At 41.7% G+C, this 27,972-nt stretch overlaps 1 protein-coding gene across 12 annotated transcripts in view; it reads left to right on the forward strand.

Moving 5' to 3' along the window:
* The window catches only part of disp1 (dispatched homolog 1 (Drosophila)), a 306,264-nt gene that overhangs the window by 88,635 nt on the left and 189,657 nt on the right, over positions 1–27,972 (forward strand). For 6 of the 12 annotated variants that reach the window (XM_059645138.1, XM_059645139.1, XM_048531929.2 and 3 more), the window contains exon 3: positions 23,536–23,654. Coding sequence is in view for 3 of the 12 variants with exons in the window: in XM_059645135.1 (XP_059501118.1) it covers positions 23,868–23,933 (66 nt within the window). In the remaining 9 variants the exon portion in view is untranslated. Of the gene's footprint in view, positions 1–2,348; positions 2,379–23,535; positions 23,655–23,776; positions 23,934–27,972 lie in introns of those variants that run through there. The other 6 variants (XM_059645135.1, XM_059645136.1, XM_059645137.1 and 3 more) reach the window with 5 other exon arrangements.

The raw sequence follows: 27,972 nt of genomic DNA on the forward strand, positions 1-27,972 counted from the left end.
TAATGTGACGGTCTTTCACTGAAACATAGGAACACAAGGCTGCAAATCAATTAAAGAGAAGCTTATTAGACAATAGAAATAAACGAAAAGAAACCTATCTTTCTAAATATAACACTGTTTAATAGATCTTAAACACCTGACAAAACAAAATCCCACATTCTCTCTGACATGATCACATTGCAATTGATGGAAATTCAGAGAAATCTTCCCGCCCTAATCAAAATTGTAGATTGACTTAACTGCCTCTGTCTAGTTCTAGTCTTGGTGGCTGCAAATCCTTTTTGTTTGTGTCACAGCTGAGATCTTTATACTGAAAGTTAACCATATTCCCTTAACTGCTCATGAGAAACTGTTTTTACATCTGACTACAGTCAGGTCACCTTCAAACTGAACCAAAAGCTATTAACTAATTTAAAGAAACATTTTCTCATTCTTAGCTTCTGCTGAACTAATGGCTTATTGTTTTGTTTTGCCTTGCCATAAAATTGCACAATTTGAGCAAACTTCTACTAATCTTTCAGGAAGCCCCCAGTCAACTAGTCTTTGACACAGATTGATTTTAAAATTCTGGTTCCAAAAAGACTTGACCCAGTTAACTGTTAAATGCCTCCACAAAAAGAGCAATTAATTTGAAATACAAACTCTGATAAGCTTTTGTTTCTATTCATTTGTGGGATGTGGGTGTAGCTGGCTGGCCAACATTTCTTATCCATCCCTAGTCATTGGTGGTGAGCTGCCTTCTTGAGCCGCTGCAGTCCATGCACTATAGGTTGGCCTACAATGCCCTTAGGGAGGGAATTCCATGATTTTGACCCAGCAACAGTGAAGCAATGGCGATATATTTCCAAGTCAGGATGGCGAGTGGCTTGGAGGGGAACTTTGAGGTGGTGGTATTCCATGTGGATACTTGTCAGCGTATTGCCAGTCAAGCGGGCTGCTTTGTCCTGGATGGTGTCAAGCTTCTTGACTGTTGTTGGGGCTGCACTCATCCAGGCAAATGGGAAGTATTCCATCACACTCCTGAGTTGTGCCTTGTAGATGGTGGACAGGCTTTGAGGAATCAGGGGGTGAGTAACTCACCACAGTATTCCCAGCTTCTGGCCTGCTCTTGTACCCACTGTATTAATGTGGTGAGTCCAGTGAGTTTTTGATCTATGGCAACTCCCAGGTTGTTGATAGTGGGGGATTCAGTGATGGTAACACCATTAAATGTCAAGGGTTGGTGGTTAGATTGTGTCTTATTGGTGATGGTCATAGCCTGGCATTTGTGTGGCGCGAATGTCACTTGCCACTTGTCAGCCCAAACCTGGATATTGCCCAGATCTTGTTGCACTTGAACACGGACTGCTTCAGTGTCCGAGGAGTCACGAATGGTGCTGAACTCTGTTCAATCATCAGTGAACATCCCCACTTCTGAACTTATGATTGAGAGAAGGTCATTGCTGAAGCAGCTGAAGATGGTTGGGCCTAGGACACTACTTTGGGGAGCTCCTGCAGAGATACCCTGGAGCTGAGATGATTGACCTGCCACAACCACAACCATCTTCCTGTGTGTCAGGTATGACTCCAACCACCGGAGAGTTTGTCCCCTGATACCCATTGATTCAGTTTTTCAAGGGCTCCTTGATGCCACACTTGGTTGAATGCAGCCTTGATGTCCAAGGGCTGTCACTTTCCCCTTACTCTGGAATTCAGCTCTTTTGTCTATGTTTGAGCCAAGGCTGTAATGAGGTCAGGAGCTGAGTGGTCCTGGCAGAACCCAAACTGGGCGTCGCTGAGCAGGTTATTTCTGAACGGGTGCTGCTTGATAGCACCAGATGCACAACAGCCTTTTTTAAAAAAGGCATTAGTGCCAGGGATTCCTGTCCATTTTGGGATATCCCAGCAATGGCAATTTGTTCTGTTTATGGCGAATGGTAGAGTTGGTCTAGAATTGGGATTTGAGGGATGCCATAAGGGTGGAGTTGGTAGTTAATGAGGCAAGCTTTGTAAGAAACGTCTAGACATTTCGGTACGCCCCGTGGAGAGAAGTCTTCCATGTAACTTGTTGGAACTGACACCACCTAAGAGTGAGATTCAATCCATTGTCATAACTATCTTTATAAGTTCTAAAGGCTGATTAGATTTCTGTTATTTAAAAGAAAATTACAATTTGGAAAGAAAGTGGAAGACTCATTTGTTGCACAATGTTAACTAGCGTCACTAGGTGAAGCTGGGGAATTTAACAAAGCTATGCTCCAGGGTCTTGGCGTGACAAGCTGATATGGCTTATTTATTACAGCTTAATGTAAAACCTCTGTTCTTGCCCCTGGGCACTTGTCTTTGGATTCTGCTTCATGTGTGGATAAGTACGGGATGTGGGAGAAGATGGTAGTAATGTGAGTTTTGAAATTTTGCTATGATCTGAAATCTTGACTGTCCGAAGCAAAGTAATTCCTGCAAAGGCAGCATATGTTCTCTTGCTTTTGGTGGTAAATAAGGAAAGTTACTGCATCATTGGATTGACCTGTAGTGCAGGAGATGAAATATTGATGAGTTAATTTTTGAAGTGATGTTTGATCATTTTCACTGCAACAACTAGCTAGTGGTTCAAGCAGTAAATGGATTTTCAGAGTTACACATTGATTCAGACTCCTAAAATGCTATCTTTCTGCTTTGGGAGTCTGAACCTTTGTGTTTTCTTTTGGTAATATGTGTTGAGTAACACAAAGACATTATCCTGTACACTTCTCATAGTAACTTTTGTTAAGCTACTTGCTCCTTAATGTGCAGTCAGAAAAACAATTGTCACAATTCATTCTCACCCCTTGTCCCTGCTTGTCACACATTTTAAGTCAGAAAATCCAGCAATTAAAATATTCAAACTTTCTGCAGGCTGTATCCGATACTTTGAAGGACTTCATACAGCTGGACTGTGAGCAAGAGGGAAGAGAAAGGGAAACTGATAGGATGCGGAAAGAATAAGAAGGACCTAGTTGAAGAGAGAAGATTTTAGAAGAGAGCCAATTAAATCAATGAATTTAGGGTGAGAAGGAAAGATGTAGGAATAGAAAGAGAATCCATGCATGATGTCGAAAACACTGCAAACCCATTGTCAGAATGATGACCAATGTGGGGATGTGCAGCTGGAGGAGATTTCTGTTTTAGGGACTTGTATTGAATCAAGAAGATCCCATCATTCAGTTCTAACTCCACAGGAGACGATGGGGCCTCTGATGCTCTGACTGGGACTGGTGCCTGGAGGTTAGTGCTAAGTGAATAACACATTCCTGCTATGTTTCCAACTTATACGCCAGCTAACAGCATTGTAAGAACTGACAAGTTTAAAAATAGGCCGGAATAAATACTAATGACCAATATGACTGGATCGGTTTAATTCCTATTACATTAATTTTCAGAGGTTCTGCGTGTTTTGGGATCACAACCTGCATTTCGTGTTTCTTTGGAATCAGGTTGGCTTCCATATTAAATATATGAAAAGGAGCACTTACACTATGAGTATAGTGGACACAAACTTGTCGTGACTTAAACTGCTGTCATTACCAGAATTGTACCAGTTATTATCATGGTCAATGACCATATTCCTTTTGTGGAGACATCGTCATTAGAAGTCAGCTGATCTCCTACTGAAAGCTGTCTGTGGTTCAGTCGATAGCCATTAATTTGGGAATTTTTTGCTTAAGGAACCTTTGGGTCTATTGAGCAGTGCTTTTTTATTTGAAACTTTAAGCCTATACTATTCATTGTGCGAAGGTGTGACAGGAATTGGTGATCTACTCTGGGAACATTACTTGCCTCACATGTGCTCTAATCTTACACTAGTGCACAATCCTTGATACCATCTGAAGTCACCCCACAGATGCTCACTTGCAGGACAACAGTGGATGGGCAAAAATGTAGTCTTGCTGGTGCTACCTGTACCCTTGATCTGCTTTGATTTATTGTAGCCGCATGTACCTAGGTACAGTGAAAAGCTTTGTTTTGTGAGTAGCTCGGGCTGATTATGGTGAACAAGGACATAGAAATCGAAGGGTACTTAGAGTGAGACATACAGGTTATGGTGCACGGGCAGCGTGCAGAGCGAGATCAACATTAACAAGATCAGCATTATTTGAAGTTAGAGAGTCTATTCTTCAATCTACTAATGGCAGGAAAAAAGCTGTTATTGAACTTGTTGGTTCATGTGTTCAAGCTTCCATATCTGATGCCTGATGGAAGAGGTTGGAAGACAGCATTGCTGGGGCCGGAGGGGTTTTTGATGAAATTGGCAGCCTTTCTGCAGCAGTGAGGTGTAAGTGGAGTCCACAGATGGAAGTTTGGCTTCCGTGATGGTCTGGACTGTACACACCACCTTCTGTTAATTCCTGCGGTCCTGGGAAGAGCAGTTGCCGTACTAGGCTGCTATGCACCTGCACAGTGTATTCTCAATGGTGCATCTGTAAAGGTTGGGGAGGGTTCTTGTGGACGTGCCAAATTTTCTAAGCTGCCTGAGGAAGGAGAGATGTTGCTGTGGCTTCTTCACTGTTGCATCTACGTGGGAGGCCCAAGACAGGTTGTTGGTTATTGTCACTCCAAGGAACCTGACGTTCTGGACTCTTCCCACCTCAGCCTTCTTCCTTCCTGAAGTCAAGGGTCAGTTCTTTTGTTTTACCGACATTGAGAGAATTTTCTTTTTACCACTGCACCATGACACCAAACCCTCTATCTCCTTCCTGTTCTGACTCTTCGTTGTTTGATATGTGTCCTACCATGGTGGTGTCGTCAGCAAACTTGTAGATAGCATTCGTTTGGAGTTTGGCTACACAGTCGTGTGTGTGCAGGGAGTACAGTAGGGGGCTGAGGATGCATCTTTCGGGGCCTCCAGTGTTGAGGATTATCATGGAGGAAGTGCTCTTGTCTTTCTTCCCTAATTACGGTCTGTGGGTCAGGATGCTGAGGATCCAGTTGCCGAGGGGGAGGTGAGACCTAGGTCCAATGAGAAGTGCACAATGGAACTGACATACTCCATTTTTAAGTTTGAAAAGAAGTCAAACTGAAATCACCTCTGCTGTCAGGTTAGCAATAGTGATGTTGGTGGCTCTGATGCCAGCTTTCTCTTCCCTGCATACGTTTTGAGTTTTATTTAGGTAAAGGTTGTCAAAAAATATACAGATTATACAAATCAGAAAAGGACTTTTTTTTAGCCCAGCTGATTATGTTGTGTTTATGCTTCAGGCAAGCCCTTTCTCACCACTCTGTTCAAACAAACCATGCCAGAATTACTTTTTATTCTATTCATTGTCATTTGATCACATGCCTTCTCCTTACAATCATATATGCCAGTCACCTCAAATATTCCTGAAGGTGTTGATAGTTTATAAATGTTTTTGATATCATATGAGAGAGGTTATTGAACGTGATGTTCATGAAGATATATTCTGTGTGCATCATTCATTTACAGTGATGTGCGAGATTTCTTTGACGCCTTTGCTATTGCAAACCTTCACTGAGTTATTCAGAAATGAGTAAATGTTTTAGTGTGGCTGATAATCATTCTAATGACACTGTTATAATTTGGGAGCAATAATTAAGAGGTTTCTGCAGACTAGAGCACTAATGGAATATTGAAATCACCTTATTAAAGTTCTCATGTATCCGGATTCATTACTTTTGGGACACAAATGCTATGCTTGATGCATTATGCCAAGCAGCTGAAAGGAATCCAGTAAAGTTACTGAATTGGGTTTGTTTTGAGTGCACAGGTTCCTATGTAGCCTTCACTGAGAGGCTCAGCAAAATTGCTGTAAAGTTAAGCCTTGTTAATGTTGGACTTTTGAAACCCTCATATTGCTTGCATTAGAAATGATCAACACTTAAGAAGTTTTTTCTCAATTATTAATTATTTTTATGACTTGGCAAATATATGCCCTCAAACACATTAGAACTTGTTCAATTTTTGTGAAAGAGAATTAATTTGGGATGGGTGGTAACATTATTTAATGTTACTGAGACACCGCAAGGGTCGGTGTTGGGTCCACTGCTGTTTGTCATTTTTATAAATGACCTGGATGAGGGCGTAGAAGGATGGGTTAGTAAATCTGCAGACGACACTAAGGTCGGTGGAGTTGTGGATAGTGACGAAGGATGCTGTAGGTTGCAGAGAGACATAGATAAGCTGCAGAGCTGGGCTGAGAGGTGGCAAATGGAGTTTAATGCAGACAAGTGTGAGGTGATGCACTTTGGTAGGAGTAACCAGAAGGCAAAGTACTGGGCTAATGGTAAGATTCTTAGTAGTGTAGATGAGCAGAGAGATCTCGGTGTCCATGTACACAGATCATTGAAAGTTGCCACCCAGGTTGACAGGGTTGTTAAGAAGGCATACAGTGTTTTAGCTTTTATTAATAGAGGGATCGAGTTCCGGAACCAAGAGGTTATGGTGAAGCTGTACAAAACTCTGGTGCGGCCGCACTAGGAGTATTGCTTACAGTTCTGGTCACCGCATTATAAGAAGGATGTGGAAGCTTTGGAAAGGGTGCAGAGGAGATTTACTAGGATGTTGCCTGGTATGGAGGGAAGGTCTTAAGAGGAAAGGCTAAGGGACTTGAGGCTGTTTTCATTCAAGAGAAGAAGGTTGAGAGGCGACTTAACTGAAACATTTAAAATAATCAGAGGGTTAGTAGGGTGGATAGGGAGAGCCTTTTTCCTAGGATGGTGACGGCGAGTGCGAGGGGGCATAGCTTTAAATTGAGGGGTGAAAGATATAGGACAGATGTTAGAGGTAGTTTCTTTACTCAGAGAGTAGTAAGGGAATGGAACGCTTTGCCTGCAACGGTAGTAGATTTGCCAACTTTAGGAACATTTAAGTCGTCATTGGATAAGCATATGGACGTACATGGAACAGTGTAGGTTAGATGGGCTTGAGATCAGTATGACAGGTCGGCACAACATCGAGGGCCGAAGGGCCTGTACTGTGCTGTAATGTTCTATGTTCTATTAGACATGCTGGAATAAACGATGGGTTTCTGATCTCTTCATTGTTTGGAGTTGGTATGTGGAAGCTGAGGCTGAGTGAGATTATGCTTATACACTTTGTTCTATCCAATATACAGTCACTGCAGATATAAATATGGCCATGTTACCCAACTGCTCACTTGGTTAAAGTTGGTGCGAGAAATCTGTATTCACAGCAAAAATTTGGAAGTAAATTGTTTAGATTTTAGGTTTGTAGAATAACAGTCTTATTTCCCAATACAGCAGCCCTGTGTTGAAGAGGCTGTTGAAATTGGGCAGATACTGATCCTCAGTGGCTGCTGCTTACGATCATGTGAATTAAGAGCAGGAGGTGGTCACTTGGCCCATCAAGCCTGTACTATCATTCAATAAGATCATGATTGATCTGATTACTTCATACTTGACTCCCAGATAATCTTTCACCTGCTTGCTTACCAAGAATTTAGCTATCTCTGCCTTTAAAATATCCAAATTCTCTGCTTCTACTGCTTCCTGAGAACATAGAACATAGAACATTACAGCGCAGTACAGGCTCTTCAGCCCTCAATGTTGCGCCGACCTGTGAAACCAATCTAACCTACTCCATTCCGTTATCGTCCATGTGTTTATCCAATGACCGTTTAAATGCCCATTAAGTTGCCTGTTGCAGGCAGGGCATTCCATGCCCTTACTACTCTGTGAGTAAAGAACCTACCTTTGACATATGTCCTATTGTCTATCACCTCTCAATTTTAAACTATGTCGCCTCGTGCTAGCAATCACCATCTGAGGAAGAAGGCTCTCACTGTCCACCTTATCTCATCCTCTGATCATCTTGTGTGTCTCTATTAAGTCGCCTCTTAACCTTCTTCTCTCTAATGAAAACAGCCTCAAGTCCCTCAGCCTTTCTTCATAAGACCTTCTCTCCATACCAGGCAACATCCTGGTAAGAGAAAGAGAATTCCAAAGACTCACGACTATCTGTGATGGCAACCAAAAATTTTCCTGCTCTCTGCCTTAAATAGATAACCCCTTTATTTTAATCAGTGACTCCCTAGTTCTAGACTGTGCCTGTAATTACCCCTGCCAAGCTGTCTTGGCTTACATCCTTGTCTGCCCAGCGCCATCCTGTCACACCCACTGTAGCTCTTACAGCCACTCACATCTTGCATCTGACTATGTCCTGGGTGGCCTCTCTGTACTGTTCTCCAGAAGAAATTTCAAGCTTTGCAGTGCTGATCAAATGGCGAAACTACTAACATTTTCCTCTCATGTCATTTTTAGATTTCTTTTGCATTTGCAATGTTCAAGAACCTCTTAATTTGACTTGTGGTTTGTCTCTGAAATAATAAGCACACATTTTTGCTTCCATTTTTTGCAGTTTTCTGTTTGCTTCAACAGATCTTTATTTTTTGGCCATGTTTCTTGTTAAAATTTGAATTTTCTTGCTGTTTACACCCAGTCAATTTTTACAATATTATGCCTGCCTGTCTCAGTTTTCTTTTCATTTCTGCAAAACATCTTCTATCTTATGTTGGCATTTTTTCTAAATAGATAAACATATCTACTTGTTCCAGTGTGATACCTTCAACTTTGATCTTCACTAATTTTCTAAACTTTTTTCAGTCATACTCAAACCATATTCTACCTTACAAGACTACTTGATCCATAACATCTTGTGCGGCCTTTTCTGAATTTGAATGTAACGCTCTGTTCTTAGAATACCACAAGGTTGTTATTTATTTAAACCTTTAAGAACAACCTTCAAGAAGAATTGAGAAGTAAACAAAACACTTACGTCTGTTTCCTAGATTGTGTTTATCACCAATAAAACATTGATAAATATGTTACTGGAATTGACAGTAAGGATGTGAAAATTATTCCATGCCTATAGGGGACCAAATGATGTATATCAGGTTAGAAGGATGACTGGCATGTTGTAAGTGAGGAGAGAAGAACTTGCTCCAACACCCTTCAATCTACACAGACAACAAATATTTGTCAATTAGGAATATTTCCAGAGTTAACAGTTGGATGTAAAACATAGCAAACTTACAGTATGCTGACAAAATGGCATTACTTGCACAATCAGAGATCTGTGTGATTAATTGAAAAGTTTGTTGTTACTTCTTACCGTTTTAAGTATTATTAGTTGGTCACACAGTTCTAATACATGGACACCTGTTAGACATACTGGATATATAAAGGATGCCCCTACATGTGGTACTTTGATTTAGCCATTGGGATAAATGAGCCAATTTTAGCCTTGTTAGTGTAGGAAACACAAAAGTCATTCTCCTGTGATCCCAAACAAGGAAGTACCAACTTTGTGAAGTTTTCTATACCCAGCCTTCTGCTCTTGTCACTTACTTAAAGACTCTGCCTCACATTGTGTTATAACGATAATCATCTACTGCATAGAACTGCCTGAACTGACATCCATTATGCAGGATGTTCACCAATTGACCCATAGCTGTCCCAGTGACCTGGCAACTGCTGCTATAGTTTCTTTGATGGTTTGCATGTATTTGGAGTTAACCTTCATTGGAAAAGGCAACACTGTATTTAAAAATATTTTAAGAAAAAAATGACCCATGCTCCAATATTGACGGTAGTTCAGAAATGAAATCTGTGACGTACAACTAGCATAATTTATTTGAAAGCTACATTTTGCTGGTGAAAGGGATTCAGGACAAAATGCCCCATGCTCCATAGCAGCAGTTAGAATCCAGTTCGATATATCATTCTGCAATGTGCTAACACAGCATGGCAGTGGCAAGTGTACAGCCTTAATAATCCAAGTTAAATATAGAACAAATTAATCTATGAAGAGAATCATTCCCCATCCCAAGCTGCTGGGAATTGCTTACAATGGACATAGATATTTAAATTAAAGGATATTTGAAGTGAGGCACTCTGGCTGTAATTATGAGTTACAGCTGTAGTTATTTTTCGCTCCGTTAAGAGTATTATGGAAGATAATTCAAACCACATGCATAGCTTATGGACCCTGAATCAGCAATCAAAGACCAATAACGATATCATTTATTATAAATATTTGTTTGGCTAGGCGAAAGCTGAGCCCTATTCAGGTGATGTGCTTGAATGATGAATAGTACATGCTTATTAATAGAAAAATTTTATTTTAATTAAATGCTCAAAATTTATAATCGTTGATGCTTTATTTAAAAGTTTCATCATTTGTTAGATTTTAAAAAAGGATTCAAAAACAAAGTTGCTGGAAAAGCTCGGCAGGTCTGAGGAAGGGTCACTGGACCCAAAACGTTAACACTTTTTTTCTCCTCCACATCCAGCATCTGTGGAGGAGAAAAAAAGTGTTAACGTTTTGGGTCCAGTGACCCTTCCTCAGACCTGCTGAGCTTTTGCAGCAACTTTGTTTTGTTCCTGATTTACAGCATCTGCAGTTCTTTTGGTTCTTATTTAAAAAAGGATTTGTGGTTAATCAAAATTTTCCATGAACTAATTTTAATGGACAGCGAGGGCAAGACCGTCATTTATTGCAGATGAAAACAAAATAATGGAAATACTCAGCAGGTCAGACTGCCTTTCTTATTCATCCGAGGGAATGTGGGTGTTTGCTGGCCAGGCCAGCATTTCTTGTCCATCATTGCTTGGTCTTGTGAAGGTGGTGCTGAGCTGCTTTCATGAGCCATTGCAGCCCTTGAGGCGTAGGTAGACCTGCATTACTGTTAGGAAGAGTGTTCCAGGATTTTGACCCAGTGATGCTGAAGGAATGATGAAATGTTCCTAAATCAGGATAGTGAGTGGCTTGGAGGTGAACTCTAATCTGGTGGTGTTTACGTGTATCTGCAGGCCTTGTCTTTCTAAATGGAAGTGCTTGTGGATTTGGAAGGTGTTGTCTAAAGAGGCCTGGTGATACATCCCGTAGATGATGCAGATTGCTATTAATGATAATCAATGGTAGAAGGAGCTATTTATGGATGTGATATCAATCAAGTCAGTCACTTTGTCCTGGATGGTGTTGAACTTGCTATAACTACAGCCATCCAGGCAAGTGGGGAGTATTCCTCCACAGTCCTGACTATACCTTGTAGATGGTGAACAGGCTTTGGAGAGATGGGAGGTGATTTACTTGATGCAGAATTCCTAGCCTCTGAACTACAGTTGTAAGTGCTGTACTTATTTGGTTAATCCAGTTTGGTTTTGGTTAGTGGTAATTGCCAGGTTGTGATTAATGTGGGATTCAGTGATGATAAAGCCATTGAATGTCAAGAGGTAATGGTCCAAATCACTCATGTTGGAGATGGTACTTGTATGTTGTGAATGTTATTTGTCTTTTTTCAATCCAGGCTTAGGTATATTTAGGTCATGCTGTATTAGAATGTGGGCTGCTTCAGTGTTTGAGGAGTTGCGAATGTTGCTGAACAATTATCAGTGATCATCCCCAGTTTCATGGTGAAGGGAAGGTCATTGATGAAGCAACTGAAGACGGTTTCAATTTCAAACAAGTCAGTCAGCTTTTATCAATGATGAAGTGAAAAGAAAATCTTGCATTTATACTTATATCCGGGGAGATCCCAAAAGCAATCATATTTTTTTGAAATGCAGTCACCACTATCATGTAGGAAACCTGGCAATCAATTTGAACACAACAATGTCCCACAGACAGTGAGGGCAAACATCATCGCTACTGAAAGATGGCACTTTGATCGTGTAGCACTCATTCAGTATGACATGAGAGTGTTGGTCTTGATTATCTGATGACTCTGGAGCTTGACTTGAACCAAAACAACACCATCTGAGTTAGTGAGCCTTTAGTTTAGTCAGCAAATGCAAATCCCAAACCAAGCATTTGTCTCCTCATTTGTTGAGTTTGTGGTGATTCCTCCACCATTTGATCTGTAGAGGAGAGATGCCACAGTAAAATCCTGCATTGTTTCTTTCTCGTATCAAGTGTATGAAGGATTTGCGCTGAGACTTTGGTAGTTGAGTTTGGCATACAGGGCCCTGGCCATCTTCAACCTGTTTCGCAAGAACCACACTCACCTTGCTGGTTCACAGCCTGCCATTTAACAGATCGGGTTTGTCACATGGAGCTGTTAGTCACTTGCTGTGTTTCCCATTCTTTGATCTGAGTGTTGTCTGCTGGATGGCCTTGTTGGGAAGATTGCTCCATAGTGGACACCAAGATGGCTTATGGAATGGGGTTGTTGCACAGATCATTAAGGAATGGGTAAGGGAAATCCTTGTGCGAGTTTGTGGGTTTTTGTCAGTTGACTGGTGTGTTGGGCATGGTATTTATAAGGACGGGAAGCAGGGGTAGGCTGTTGATCATATGGTTCCAAGTCATGAGATGGAGTGTTGCGTTCACTTGAGAGCCAACGAGATGTCTTTGTGATGGCCTGTGACAGATAGGTGCACAGTTACCCCTGTTGTAGAATGTGAAAGTACAAGTGCTAAGGCCTGGAGTATTGCAGCAACAGCACTCCATGTAGAATTTGCAATTTGTTTGGGTGTTTGTTTCTGGCTTTGAACTTTGCTTTTCTTCCTGTGTTCTAAGCAGAATGAAGTCCAATCTCGAGTCATTCTGAGCTAATGGGCTGGTATGGGAGAAATGGGTTTTGTTTCATGGGTCACAGGCACCAGTAATGTGGAAAGAGGGTCCTACATCGTTGCAACGGTCTACACCTGAACTGTGCTGGAGCCAATGTTTCAGTCAGACACTAAACTAGACAAGTAGAGAGGGTTTTAAACGGAATAGTGGGAGCAAGGCACCAGAGCTTGGCACACTTATTTCTGACCCATGTTTCCCAATCCTAAACTGAGTGCTAACGTCTCCGATGTTATGGTCACTGTTTCCAAGGTTTTCTTTTTAAACATTTACTAAACCTGCCTCATTTCACATTAAGTCACAACATATTGTTCTGGAAAACTAACATGAATTCACTGTATGAATTTTCCTCACTACTCTCTTTGCTAATTTGATTTTCCCAGTCTATATGTAGGTTAAAGTCACCCACAATTAATGTACTGCTTTTGTTACATGTCCTCATTATCTACTGATTTATTCTCTGTCTCATTGTTAGGCGGCCTATTGACTACTCCTACCAGTGTCATCTTTCCTGTTTTAGTTCTTACCTCCATCCGTATAATTTCTGCGTCTTTCGATTCAAGGTTATTTCTTCTTATCCCAGACTTATTTCATTTTATACCACAATGCTACCCCACCCTCCTCTTTCCTTTCAAAGTGATCAAAGCTGAGAACTAAATATTCAGGAGTAAGTGGCTTTTTGAAAGGAAACCATGATCGAATGGTGGAGCAGACTTGAAGGGCCGGGGATCTTAATTCTGCTCCGATATCTTATGGCCTTACGGTGATCTGGTTTAGTCAGTATTCAGAAAAAGGTGGGTTAGACCACGAGTGAGCCAGGCACTTGTCATATTGGTTACAAATTTGCTATTTTCCCTAGGTTTGGGGAAGTGTTCATTGGATTGGAATATAATGAAAGTAACTTCTTTATTCAATAAGGGAGGTAGACCGAAAGTAGGAAGCTACACGCCTGAAAGACGTACAGATCATTAGAGATAATGGGTACTGCAGATGCTGGAGAATCTGAGATAACAAAGTGTGGGGCTGGATGAACACAGCAGGCCAAGCAGCATCTTAGGAGCACAAAAGCTGACGTTTCGGACCTAGACCCTTCATCAGAACGGATCATAGACTGCTTATACATTGTGAGACACATAAGGCTACGGCTGCACAGGAGGTGTACAAAGCAAGATCAACATTATTTGAAGTTAGAGACTCCTTTCATCAGTCAAATGATGACAGGGAAGAAATTGTTCTTGAACCACTTGTTATGTGTGTTCAAGCATCTATATCTTCTGCTTGACGGAAAAGGTTGAATGACAGGGTTGGGAGGGGTCTTTGATGATGGCAACCTTTCCACTGCAACAAGCAGTGTAAATGGGGTCCATAGATGGAAAGCTGGTTTCCATGATGGTCTGGGCTGTGCACACAACTTTCTGTAATTTCTTGAAGTATTAGGTAGAGTAGTTGCTGTATCAGGCCTGTATGCACCCAGTTAAAATACTTTCAATGGTGCATCCGTAAAACTTGGGGAGGGTTGATATGGACATGCTGAATTTCTTAAACCACCTAAAGAAGAAGAAGCAGTGTTGTGTCTTTTTGAGTGTCGCATTTACGTGGAAGGTCCAGGACAGGTTGTTGGTTATCATCACTCTGAGGAACTTGAAGCTCTCGACCCTCTCCATTGATGTAGATGGGGGCGTTTCCTCCCTCCCTTCCTGAAGTCAATGATCAGTTCTTTTGCTTGGCTGACATCGAGAGAGAGGTTGTTATCATTGCGCCAAGATACCAATTCCTCTATCTCTCTCTTTTTTTCTGTATTCTGACTCATCGTTGTATGATATCTTTCCTACCATGGTGGTATCATCAGCAAACTTGTAAACTTGTAGGTGGCGAGTGATAGTGGGAACTGCAGATGCTGGAGAATCCAAGGTAACAAAGTGTGAAGCTGGATGAACACAGCTGACGTTTTGGGCCCGAAACGACAGCTTTTGTGCTCCTGAGATGCTACTTGGCCTACTGTGTTCATCCAGCTTCACACTTTGTTAACTTGTAGATGGCGTTCATTTGGAGTTTGGCTACATAGTCGTGTGTGTGCAGGGAGTACATTAGGGGGCTGAGGATCCATCTTTGGGGGGCTCCAGCATTGAGGGCTATCGTGGAAGAGTTGCTGGCATCTATCCTTACTGATTGTAGCCTGAGGTCAGGAAGCTGAGGAGACGAGCCCAAGATCACAGAGTTTTGAGATCAGCCTGGTAGGGACTATGGTGTTGAAAGCGGAGCTGTAGTTGATGTATAGGAGTCTGATATCAATGTCCTTGTTAGTCAGATGTTCCAAGGATGAGTATAGAGCTAGGGAAATTGTGTCTGCTGTGGACCTGTTTCACAATAGGCAAATTGCAGGAGATTGAAGCAGGCTGGGAGGCCTAAATTGATGTGGGCCATGACCAGCCTGTCAAAGATTATGGAGCCTAGAGCTACTGGGTGGTTGTCGTTGAGGGACGTTGCATATATTTTCTTTGGTCCTGCGGCGATGGTAGTCTTCTTGAAGGAGGTGCGGACTTTGACTTGTGGCAAGGAGAGGTCGAAAATGCAACAAGTATCTCCTCCACCAGGTGGTCTGCACAGGATCAGAGTGCACAGCTGTCTGGGCCCGTCGTTTTCCTTGGGTTTGCTGTCAAAAAGCCCGATCTGATGTATGCAGTGGTGACAGACGGAACATGTGCATCAGGAGCAGGTGACACTGCACCACTGGCATTCTGTGAGAGATGTGTTTTTGTCTGCTATTTTGTTCTGCCTTATTTTATATCTCATTATGATGTGTAGGCTTCATCCACTGGCAGTGGGTATTTGTTACCATAACCATAGGGAAAATTTTAGAAGGTGTTGTGAAAGGGCAATCATGTTTAACACATGCTGTTGATAAAGGGGTATTGGTACTGAGGTTTCCAGGAGGTTTCTGAAAATGTTTGATTCCATTATAAAAGATTTAACAGCAGAGCCCTTGGAAAACAATGACAGGATCAGACAGATTCAGCCTGGATTTATGGCAAGGAAATAATGTGCTTGCCATGTCCACTGGAATTTTTCAAGGTATCCAGCAGAGTTGAGACGGAGTTAAGGTGGCACGGTGGCTCAGTGGTTAGTACTACTGCCTCATTACACCAGGGACCTGGGTTCAATTCCACCTTTTGGGCGACTGTCTGTGTGGAGTTTGCACGTTCTCCCTGTGTCATTGTGTGTTTCCTCCGGGTGCTCCAGTTTCCTCCAACAGTCCAAAGATGTGCTGGTTAAGTGAATTGGCTGTGGGAAATTGTCCGTAGTGTCCAGGAATGTGCAGGGTAGTTGGATTAGTAATGGGAAATGCAGGATTACAGAGACAGGATAGGGGAATGTGTCTAGGTGGGTTACTCTTTGGACGGTCAGTGTGGACTTGATGGGCTGAATGGCCTGTTTCCACACTGTAGGGATTCTATAAAGGAGGAGCCAGTGGATGTGGTTTACTTGGATTTTCAAAAGGCTTTCGATGAGGTCCCACATAGCTGATGAGCATGTATAGTTAAAGCATGTGGGAGTGCAGATGTATGCTGAAATCGACTGAGAAATGGTTGGCACACAGGAAACAAAGAGTAGAAATATATCTTTTTCCGAGTAGCAGTGACTAGTTGGGTACCACATGGATCAGTGTTAGGACCCCAGCTGTTCACAATGTATCATAAGGCTTTAGATGTAATATCTCCATGTTTGCAAATGTCACAAAGCTGGGTGGGGAGGTCAGCTATGAAGAGGATGCAGAGATGCTGCAGTATGATTTGGACAAGTTGAGTGCAAGGCAATGAGGTGTAACGTGGAGAAATGTGAGGCTTGTTAACAGAAACAAGAAGGCAGGTTGCTATCTGAATGGCAATAGATTAGGAAATGGGGAGGTGCCTGGGTATCCTTGGGCTCAAACCATTCGCTTAAATTAAGCTTTCAGGTACAGCAGGCACTTAAGAAGAAAAGTGGCATATTGGCCTTCATGGTGAGAGGATTCAAGTACAGGAACCAGGATATCTTGCTGTAAATACACAGAGCCTTGGAATTCAACAAAGATGTTAAACAGCATCTTCCAAACGCATGACTATTTCCAAGGGCAGCAGACATACGGGAACACGACCATCTTCAAGTTCCCCTCCAAGCCAGTCACCATCCTGGCTTGGAAATGTATCGCCGTTCTTTCACTGTCGCTGGGTCCTGGAATTCCCTCTGTAATAATGTTGGTCAACCTACAGCAGGAGGACTGCAGCAGGTCAAGACGGCAGTTTACCCCCACCTTCTCAAGGGGCAACTAGGGATTGGCAAGAAAGCCAGCAACACCCACATCCCACCAATGAGTAGAGACACAAGACCGTGCTTGGTGAACTATGCACAGTCTTGGCCTCCTTATCTAGGAGGGGTCTTCTTGCTATGGCAGGAGTGCAAAAAGGGTTTACCTGACTGATTCCTGGGATAGCAGGATTGACATACAAAGAGAGACTGGATTGTTTAGGACTATATTCGCTGGGGGTCACTTAGCTCAGCTCAGTTGACTAGATGGCTGATTTTCAATGCAGAGTAACACCAACCGGGTGGGTTTAGTTCCCACTACCGGCTGAGATTACTATGAAGGACTGTCCTTCCCATTCACTCCCTTTATCTGAGATGTGGCGATCCTCAGGCTAAGTCACCATCAATTATCTCTCCTCTACTGAGAGTCCTACCAAGTCTGGCAGGACTGAAGAGGATCTCAAGGAATCCATTAAAATTTTGACAGGACTAGACAGGGTAAACATACGAAGGATGTTTCTGTTGACTGGGAGTCTAGAGCAGGGATCATACTCTAAAGCTATTGAGGAGGTCATTTAGGACTGAAATAAGGAGTTTTCACCCAGAAACTGGTGAGCCTGTGGAACTCACTGCCACAGAAAGTGGTTGAAGCCACAACATTGAATGTTTTCAAGAAGGAGTTAAATATAGTCCTTGCAGCTAAAGGGATCAAAGGATATGGATTTAAAAAAAGCAGGAATAGGGGACTGCGTTGGATGATCAACTATGATCATCACGTTAAATGGTAGAGCAGGCTTGAAGGGCAGAATGGCCTACTCCTATTTTCTACATTCTAAGGTGCCAATTCACAGAATGTTGTGAAAACTAAGAACCTATGGTGCAGACAATAATGGCATAGTTCGAAAATTGCCTGACTGAAGGATAAACAGTATCTACAAGTAGATCTTTCAGTTTGGTTAGCAAGATGTAATGAGTGGTGTGCCACAGGAATCAGTTTGGAGCATTGACTTTTTGCAATTTATGTAAATCACTTGGATGAAGGTACTGCAGGTATGGTCACTAAATTTACTGATGACACAAAGATAGGTAGGAAAGTAGGTTGTGTCGAAAACGTAAGGAGGCTGCAAAGCCATAAGTAGATTACACAAGTGGATGTACATCTGGAAACTGGAATATAATGTAAGGAGATTTAACTGTAAGAATAAAGAAGAAGAATGTTATCTAAATGGTGAGAGATCACAATGCCCTGAGATGTGGAGGGATCTAAATATTCTAGTGCATGAATCATTGAAGATTAGAGTGCAGGTACATTAAGCAATTGGAAAAGTTAACAGCATGCTGTCCTTTATTATACGATAAATTGAACATTAAAAGTGGGGGTGTTACAGTTCAGATATACAGGGCGTTAGTGAGATCTTGTCTTAAATACTGTGTACAGTTTTTGTCTCCTTATTTAAGAAAGGATGGAAATGTATTGGAGGCAGTTCAGAGTAGGTTTACCTGATTGATCTCTGGAATGAATGGTTTGGTTTGTGATTTGCCAGACGGAGCATATTTTCACTGGAGTCTGGAAGAGTGAAGGGTAAGCTGAATGAAGTGAATATAATCCTGAAGGTGAATGTGCAAAGGATATTTTCTCTTATGGCTGAGTTTAGTACTGAAGAGCACTGTTGTAAAATCAGGTGTGACCTCTGTGATAGAGATGAGAATTTTTGTTTTGAGGTTTGTATGACTTTGGAGTTCTGTGCCTCAGAAGGCAGTAGAATATTTTGAAGTCAGAGGAGCGTAGGTTATTGTCAGTTAGAGTTATTGGGGTTTCTGGGAATGTGGAATTTGGAACATGAACAGATCACCGTGATTTTATTGAATTGTGGAGCAGGCTCAATGGACCTCCTCATTGCTTCTAATTCATATGTATGTTATCATGTCATTTTATGACTCCACCCTATCAGAATTCTCCCTTTTCCAGTGATTGAGGTATTTTCTCCATTGTTTTTAAACTTTGAAATTTTTATTTGAATTTCCTATGTATTTAATCCGTTGTGCCATGGGACAGTGCTGTTCAGCAGGACCAGCAATCTTCGAGGTAGCTCACTGAAGTGATTACTTTCAGACCTTGAGTGTTAACAGTTTATCAATAAATCTGCCTCCAGCACCCTTTCAGTCAAAGCTTTCCAGACCATTATAACTTGCTGTGTCAGATTTTTTTTTTTCTAATGCCATCTCTGATTCTTTTGCCAATTACTTTAAATAAAGGTGAAGTGTAGCATTTTTTGCTTTCTGTTTAAAAAGCCAAGGATCCTTTGCTCTAACATCTCTCTCAACTGGCCCTGCTACCTTTTTAATGTGTGTATGTCCATCTCTTTAAAATTGCACCTTTCTTAGTTTAAGTTGTTTCTCCTCATTCTTTCTGATTGTTTTCACATTACTTGTTTTTGAAAATTTAGTGTACAGAAAGTTTATTTTTTGTAAGATATAAAATTTTCCACTAAAACCAAAGGCACCATATTAGGACTTCATACTTTGTAACTGGGTAGCACCAGGACAATAATTATATTTTAATTATGAGATAAAGTATTTAAAATCCCATGTCACGGTCGGACATAGAGCAGTTTTTCCGCCGTCTTACTCTCCATCTTCGGTCCGCCTCCCCCTCTCTCCCTATTTATTCCAGTTCCCTCCCCCCATCCCCCTCTCTGATGAAGGGTCTAGGCCCGAAACGTCAGCTTTTGTGCTCCTGCGATGCTGCTTGGCCTGCTGTGTTCATCCAGCCTCACATTTTATTATCTTAAAATCCCATGCAGCCAGCTTTCTGGAATCTCTCAAACACCACTTGCCATATTCTTTCTCATCAATAATTTATAGTTTTATTTTTTTTAGTATTTTTACATTTTACACTAAATTAAATTTTTCTCACCTTTCTGAAATCCTTTGTCCCTCATAAAACTGAGAAATGCAAGTTCAGCTCCTGGCTTCTGCCAGTCTACTCAAGCTGTTTCTTGACCCTCTGCTCCCAGTGTAAATACATTTTTTTAAAAATGTACCCATTTTTATTCTGTATAACTTCTGAGTATTATTTCACAGATGTTGATTTGACACCTGTGATTGTCATACAGATGTATATCTGGCTCTGAGATGTTTTTGGAGCATCCAGTGGTCATGCAAGATGCCATATCATTGCCAATGTTTCTTTCACTTCCTTTCCCTCCTTTCATTCTTTATTTTCTTTATTTTTCTTCTCCATTTTTCTCTTTCTCTCCAATGTCCTGTCACTTGTTCCACTTCTCTTCCTTCCTTGTTTACACTACCTCTTCCACTATCTCTTTCTACACTTCTCTCTCCTTATCTCTTCTTCCTTTGTTCATTCCCTCTCACAAACTCACTGACACTAAACCTAACCCTCATTACGTTTAAGAAGTATTTAATTGTGCAGTTCTGATACAAGGCAATGGGCCAAGTGCTATAAAACGGGATTAGAATAGTAAGGTAGTTGTACTTGTCTGGTGCGGATCTTATGGGCTGAAAGGCCATTTTCTATAGACCCCTGTAACATTCTCTTTCTCTTGCTTGGTCATGCTCTTTCTCTTTTCTGCTTGCTTGCATTCTCTTCCCCGTCCTGCCCCACTCGCTTGTGAATTTTGCAGATAACACAAAAAAAGTGAGAAGTCAATAGATGAGGATGTCACAGAGACTGCAGCGCGAATGGACAGGCAAAGCAAACTGGTAAAATCTTTGCAGGTGGGATATAATGTGGGATAATGTGAAGTTATGCACCTTGGCAGGAAGAATAGAGGAGCTGGAAATTATTGAAATGGGCATAGACTGCTTTAAGCTGCAGCACAGAGGGATTTGCAAGTCCTTGTCCATGATTGCTAATTTTGTTTCAGATTCATTTTCAACAGGTAAGAGGGAAAGCAAATGGCATGTGGCCTTTATTAGGGAATGGAGCATAAATGTAAGGAAGTGTTGCTAAAACTATAGAAGGTACGAGTCAGATCACAGCTGGAATACTGCGGAGAGGTTTGGGCCCTGTAAGTGAGGAAAGATCTACCTGGCATTAGGAGCAGTTCAGAGAAGGCCCACTAGGCTGAGACTAGCTATGGAAGGACTGTGCTATCAGCAGACGTTTACCAGATTAGGCCTGTACTCATTGGAATAGTCTGCTACAGGAATCACACTTAACACATTGTTGTCTTTTGAAACGTCTGTCATGTCACTGCGGGAGCAAATTCCTCCCACAGTTGGTGTCACTATTTGCATAGATCATTAGTTAGAGTTTCCCCATGTCCTTAGACTGTGATCTGTGGTTCTGGACTCCCTGGTCATCAGGTGCATCCTTCCTGTGTTTACCCTGTCTACGACTCTTGTCACTCTTCCAAATTCCAGGAAATATTATCCAAAGATCCAGTCCCTCTCCAAACATCAGTCTTGCCATCCCAGAAATTAACCTGGTAAACCTTTGTTGCACTCCCTCTATAGGCAGAACATCCTTCCTCAGAAAAGGAGACCAAAACTGTACATGATGCTCCACTAAGTTCCTCTTTTCTACAGCCATTTCCAACTTTTGCTGAGTTATTTTTTTTAGCATCTATTTAAGGAACATCCCCATTTTTGTCTATATCTTGAATTAATTCACCTTAACTTTTTTTTTCTTTTTATTCGTGCATGGAATGTAGGCATTGCTGACAATTGGAGCATTTATTGCCCAGCCCTAATTGCACTTGAGAAGATCAGCCATGATCTCATTGAATGGTAGAACAGTCTCAATGGGCTGAATAGCTTACTTCTGCTCCTATGTCTTATGGTCTCACAGTCCCATAGAATTAATTGCAGTAGGTGCTGAGGATGTGGTGGCACCCTGTCTTCTTGAGTCACTGCAGTCTGTTTAATGCAGGTACACCCACTGTATTATTTGGGACCAAATTCCAGGATTTTGGCGAAGTAACAGTGAAGGAACAGCAGTGTAGTTCCAAGCCAGGACGGTGAGTGGTTTTGATGGGATTTTCAGGTGGTGGTGTTACCATGTATCTGCTGTTCTTATCCATCTGATTGGTAGGTTTGGAAAGTGGGGAGTTTCTACAGAGCATCTTGTAGATAGTACACACTGCTGCTGCTGTTGCTGAGTGTCGGTGGTGGAGGGAGTGGATGTTTATGGATGAGGTGCCAGTGAAACAGGCTGCTTTGCCCTGGCTGGTATCAAGCTTTATTGAGTGTTATCAGGGCTGTACTCATCCAGGCAGGTGGGCAGTATTCCATCACACTCCTGACTTGTGCCTTGTAGATGATGGACAGGCTCTGGGGAGCCAGGAGGTAAGTTACTTGTTGCAGGACTCCTAGTCTCTGACCTGTTCTTGTAGCTGCAATGGCTGGTCTAGAATAATGGTAAACCTCAGAATGTTGACAGTGAGGGATTCAGTGATTGTCATGCGATTGAATACCAAAGGGAAATGGTTAGACTCTCTTTTTGGAGATGGTCATTGCCTGATTTTATTGCCTGACATTTGTGTGGCATGAAAGTTACTAGCCAGGTGTCAGCCCAGGTTTGCTGAATTTTGACATGGACTGCTTTAGTATCTGAGGAACCTGCAATGGTGCTGAACATTGCGTGATCATTAGTGAACATCCCCACTTCTGATCTTACGATGAGGGGAGCACCATTAATGAAGCAACTAAAGATGGGTGGACAGGGCTCTTATGGTGCAGTCCCTACCTCTGAGCCAGGAGGCCTGGTTCAAGTTTCATCTGCTGCAGATGTGTATAGTGTAATAACATCTCTGAACAGGTTGATTAGAAGTATCTACCTTGAGGTGACTGTAACTAACAGAGATTCTCAATGATTCCAGTTTTGCTAAGGCCCCTTGATGCCACACCCACTTGAATGCAGTCTTGATATCAAGGGCGGTCACTATCATTTCACGTCGAGAATTCAGCTCTTTTTTCCATGTTGAAACCAAGGCAGTATTGAGGATGGGAGCTGAGTGGCCCTGGCAGAACTCAGATTGAGCATCTCTAATTCTCCAGGTGCTGCTTGGTATCTCGCTGACTCAGTTTGGATTCATGTCAAGCAACAGTTTGAGTTCCTCCAGTCCCATCCTCCTGTAAGATATCTGCATTTTGGTCTTTTGTGCATTCCCGGTGATAATTGCTCCACGGTGCCTCCTGTTGTCTTGGCCCAAGTTCTAGAATCTCCTCCTTTTGGCTCTCTGCCTCTCTCCCTTGCTTTCTTCTCTTAGTCCACTCCATGTGGCTTAGTATCGTTCTTTGATTTATAATGTTCCTATGAAGAACCTTGGACATTTCCCCATATAAAATGCAAGATAATCATTGCTAAATGTTTCGTAGTTTTAACTAAGGTCGCAGGATATCTGGTAGCTAGCAGTTTGCATGACGAGCAATGTTGAAACCAGTTCTCTATGACTACCCTGACACTGAATAAATAAATTTAGAGCCTTCTTGGACTGTTTCACTCAGCTAAACACTGGCTTTTTAATAACTGAGCTGCTGGAGGAAGTAGCCATTTAAGCAGCATCCTGCTCCTATGATGCTGCTTGGCCTGCTGTGATCATCCAGCTCTACACCTTGTTTTCTCAGATTCTCCAGCATCTGCAGTTCCTACTGTTTCTGAAGTAGCCATCTAGACTGTTTTTGCAAGTGACATGCTAATTCTCCTTGGTTTCCCTCTTTGACAGCTCAACAGCCAAGGATACAATATGTCGACAGATTTTCCCATGAGTCATTTTTATTAAGGAATTTGTGTGGAGGATCAAGACCCATCATCCAGTGCTGCAAAAAGTGACAAACAGAAGAGGTAAGGAGATCTGATACCTACATATTTGGTTCAAACTTGTTAAGCATACTTTATGTATATATCCATAATGGCCCACTATTCCAAGAACAGAACATTAGCATTTGAACTAATTTTATTGCCAGCCTCACCACCAGCACCAACCAGCTTGATATGTGAGCTGAGCGTCTCTGAAGAAGGGTCCTGACTCGAAACGTCAACTTTCCTGGTCCTCTGATGCGGCCTGACCTGCTGTGTACCTCCAGCTCCACACTGCGATATCTCTGGCTCCAGCATCTGCAGGTCTTACTATCTCCGAGTGAATTTCTGGAATCTTCCTTTTGAGTTGATTACTGAAATGTGGAGTCAACAATTTTATTTTAAGATTTTGGAAACTGTTCGCTGCACAATTTCACTTTGTTAATGTGACAAGTCTGTCTAATTCAAATATTTGCTCAAACTTAAAAGAAATAGCTTTTAATTAACAAAAATCCCAATTCAGTTGGTGACATTCTCTTTGTTGTCGAACAGTTGTAGTCATCAAAAAAGAGGATTTTAGTTGAGATCCGATTTAGTTTGTTATGCTCCTGACAGCAGCTTTCCCGAGTAAAGAAATTGTCTGTTGTGGAACGATGGGAATGGATTATAGAGTCTGACTAGTTAAGCTGTGTGACAAATGAATTGCTGCTTTTGGTATGTCCTGGGTGGTTTTAATGTTGTACATCTGTTAGTTCGGTCATATTACAAGTTGGCAAGGAGTACTTCATGTGAAATAATATCTTTTCTCTTTCCAGTTCTTTTGGAATTCTTAACCCGTGAAAGCCTGCAGATTGTTTCAGTGAGGTAAATGTATTTGTGCTTATGGGAATGTTGTGTAGGCTTGTGTTTGAATCCACAATGCCTTTGTTTAAGGCTCAGTTGCTTGTTCGTCGAGCTGTGACTATCTCGACCAAACTTAGTAATGGATTCCAGGAGAGGTAAAAAGGTTAATCTGGGAAAGGTGAATTAAGAAGAAAAATCACTGTCTAATTTAACCCTAGTAACAATTTACTCTCCTTTTGTGGAAGGAGCAGGAATATCGTACTGCAATTATGCAGGGCCATAGAGAGACCATATCTGGAATATTGTGTGCAGTTTTAGTCTCCATACCTGACCAAGAATATTCTGGCTCTGGAAGGAGTGCAGCAAAGGTTTACCAGACTGATTCCTGCAATGGCAGTACTGACAGATGAGGAGAAACTGGATCGGTTAGTATAATATCCACTGGAATTTTAAAAAATGAGGGGAAATTTCATAGAAGTCTATACAATTCTAACTGGGACTAGATGCAGGAAGGATGTTCCTGATGACCAGAGTCCAAAACCAGGGGCCACAGTTTAAGGGTATGGGGTAGACCATTTAGTACTAAGATGAGGAGAAATTTCTTCATCCAGAGAGTGATGAGCTGATGGAATTCACTATGACAAAAGTGGTTAAGACCAAAACATTGAAAGTTTACAAGAAGGAATTACTTATGGTTTTTAAAGGGATCAAGGGGTATGGGAGAAAGTAGGAACATGTTACTGAGATGGATGATCGACCATGATCATGATGGTGGGAGGTGATGGCCTAGTGGTATTATTGCTAAACTATTAATTCAGAGGCCCAGGGACCTGGGTTTGAATGCTGCCATAGCAGATGGTGAAATTTGAAATCAGTAAATATCTAGAATGAGGAGCCAAATGCTGACCACGAACCATTGTGGATTGTCAGGACAAACCCCATCTGGTTTACTCATATCCTTTAGGGAAGGAAATCTCAGCCTTGCCTAGTCTTGTCCTACGCGTGACTGCAGACCCACAGTAAGATAGCTGACACTTAACAGACCTCTGAGCAATTACGGATGTGTTTAAAACAAGACTGGCCTGGCCGGTGATGCTACGTCCTGTGAATGAATAAAAAAAAACAGGTTGCTAAAGACAATTCATGTCTAATTAACTGGACTGGGTCTAAGTAGGAAACGGAGAAGGTTAATCAAGGCTAAGCAGTACATGTTATCTATGTACAATTCAGAAAGCATTTGGACAAATTGGATGTTTGTGAAGAATTAAACATGAAGTGGCAGTACAAATACAGTTTGGTTCAGTGGTGGGAAACGAGGTGTTGGTGGATGAAAAGTTTTCAGATTAGGAGTGGTTTGTAGCGGTGTTCCACAAAAATCAGTTCCAGGCCCATTGCTGCTTTTAGTTTTCATAAACAATCTAAATTCACGTGAAAGAAGCAGCATTATTTACAGTTTAAAAACTTGGCAGTTCTGTAGAAGGGTGAAAAATTCAGGCTGACAAGATGATCTGATGGATAGAAGCAAGGCAGATGGAGTTCAATGCAGAGGGGGTGAGGTAAAGTGCTTTGAGAAGATTCATTCGGAAAGACAGTGAACTATAAATGGGATAATTTTTGAAAAGTATAGATCAACAGTGAAAGCTTGGTATCTGTATACACAAGTCATTAATAGTAGTAGGGCAAATTGATTATGTAGTTAAAGAGCTGGATGGGTTACTTGGGTTTATAAATAGGAACAGTATGTAAAATGAAAGAGATCATGATCAAACATTATAAATCACTGATCCTCGGCCTCAGCTGGAGTCCTGCAGTCAAATCTGGGCACTGTGTTTCAGGAAGATTGTAAAGGCGGTGAAGAGTTGACAGATGTTACCAGTGATGAGAGATTTCAGTAATGAGGAAAAATAAAAACAAAAGGATTATTGCTCTAGTTGCGTACTGATCAATTAGAGGGTTTCGAGATGATGAGTAGACAGAGAACTAATGTTCACTCTGAAGCGGACAAATAACCATAGGTCTTAGCTTTAATAACACTGACAAAAGACCAAAAGAGGAGCTAAGAACATAAGATACATGCAGAATTAGGCCATTCTGACCTCTTGTCTGCTCCAACATTCAATTACAGATGATATGTTTCTCAATCCCATTCTCCTGCTTTCTCCCATAACTCTTGAACCCTCATTAACCAAGAACCTTTCTATTTCTGTCTTAAATACACTCAACGACTTAAATAGACTCAATGACTTGTGCAGTCTCCCCACTTGCTGAACATTACCTGCCTGCCACCTGTGTTTATGTCATCTGCAAACTTAGCAACAATGCCCTTACTTCCATCGTCCAGATGTTGATGTACAACATGAATCGTTGAGGTCCCAAGCACAAGCTCCTGTGGAGTTCCAGTTGTCGCTGGCTACCATTGTGTAAAAAAATCCCTTTATCCTCAATCTCTGCCTTCTCCCAGTATGACAATCCTCTAACCAGGCCTGTACCTCACCCCTAACACGCTCATTACCCCATCAAAGAATTCTCTCAGATCTGACAGGCATGACCTCCCCTTGATGAAGCCGTGCTCACTTGCCCCTATTTTACTATGCATTTCCAACTACTAGCAATCTCACCCTGAATAATGGACTCTAAAATCTTATCAACATCCAAGGTCAGGCTAACTAGCTTACAGTTACCTGTCAAGAATAATAAAAACATAAATTGCTGGAAACACTCAGCAGGTTTGGCAACATCTGTGAGGAAGGGTCACTGGACCCGTGAAATTTCTTTATGGATGCTGCCAAACTTCTTGAACTTTTCCAGCAACTTCTGCTTTTGTTTCTGATTTACAGCAACTGCAGTTCTTTCTTCTTTTTCTATAGTTACTTGACTTCTGATTCCCTCCCTTCTTAAACAGAGATGTTACGTTAGCCACTTTCCAGTCTTCTGGGACCCTCTCACCTCCAGTGATTTCTGAAAGATCACCATCAATGCCTCCACTATCTCCTCAGCTATCTCCTTCAGAACTGTGGGTTGTAGTCTATCTGGTCTTAGTGATTCCTCCACCTTCCGGTCTTTCAGCTTCCCTCAGCACCTTCTCCTGAGTGATAGCCACTACCTCACCTCTGTCCCTTGACTCTCTTGAAGTTTGGGTGTGTTGCTGTCTTCCACTGTGAAACCTGCTGCAAAATACCCATTCAGTTCCTCTGCCATTTCTTTATTCCCCATTACTATTTCTTCAGCATCATTTTCCAGCAGTCCAATGTTCACTCTTGCCTCTCTCTGTTACCTTTTTAGGTATCTAAAAAAATCTCTTGCAATCTGTTTTATATTACTAATTAGTTTAGTCTCCTATTTTATCATCTCTCCCTCCATCTTTATAGATTTTTATTTTAGTTATCCTTCACTGCTGTTTAAAGGCTTCCCAATTCTCTGGTTGCCCACTAATCTCTACCACACTGCATGCTTTTTCTTTTTCTTCTATGCTGCCCCTGACTTCCCGTGTCAGTCATAGTTGCCTTGTTCTTTCCTTAAC

The sequence above is a fragment of the Stegostoma tigrinum genome, chromosome 4, assembly GCF_030684315.1.
Source record: "Stegostoma tigrinum isolate sSteTig4 chromosome 4, sSteTig4.hap1, whole genome shotgun sequence".
In the NCBI taxonomy this organism is placed as follows: Eukaryota; Metazoa; Chordata; class Chondrichthyes; order Orectolobiformes; family Stegostomatidae; genus Stegostoma; species Stegostoma tigrinum.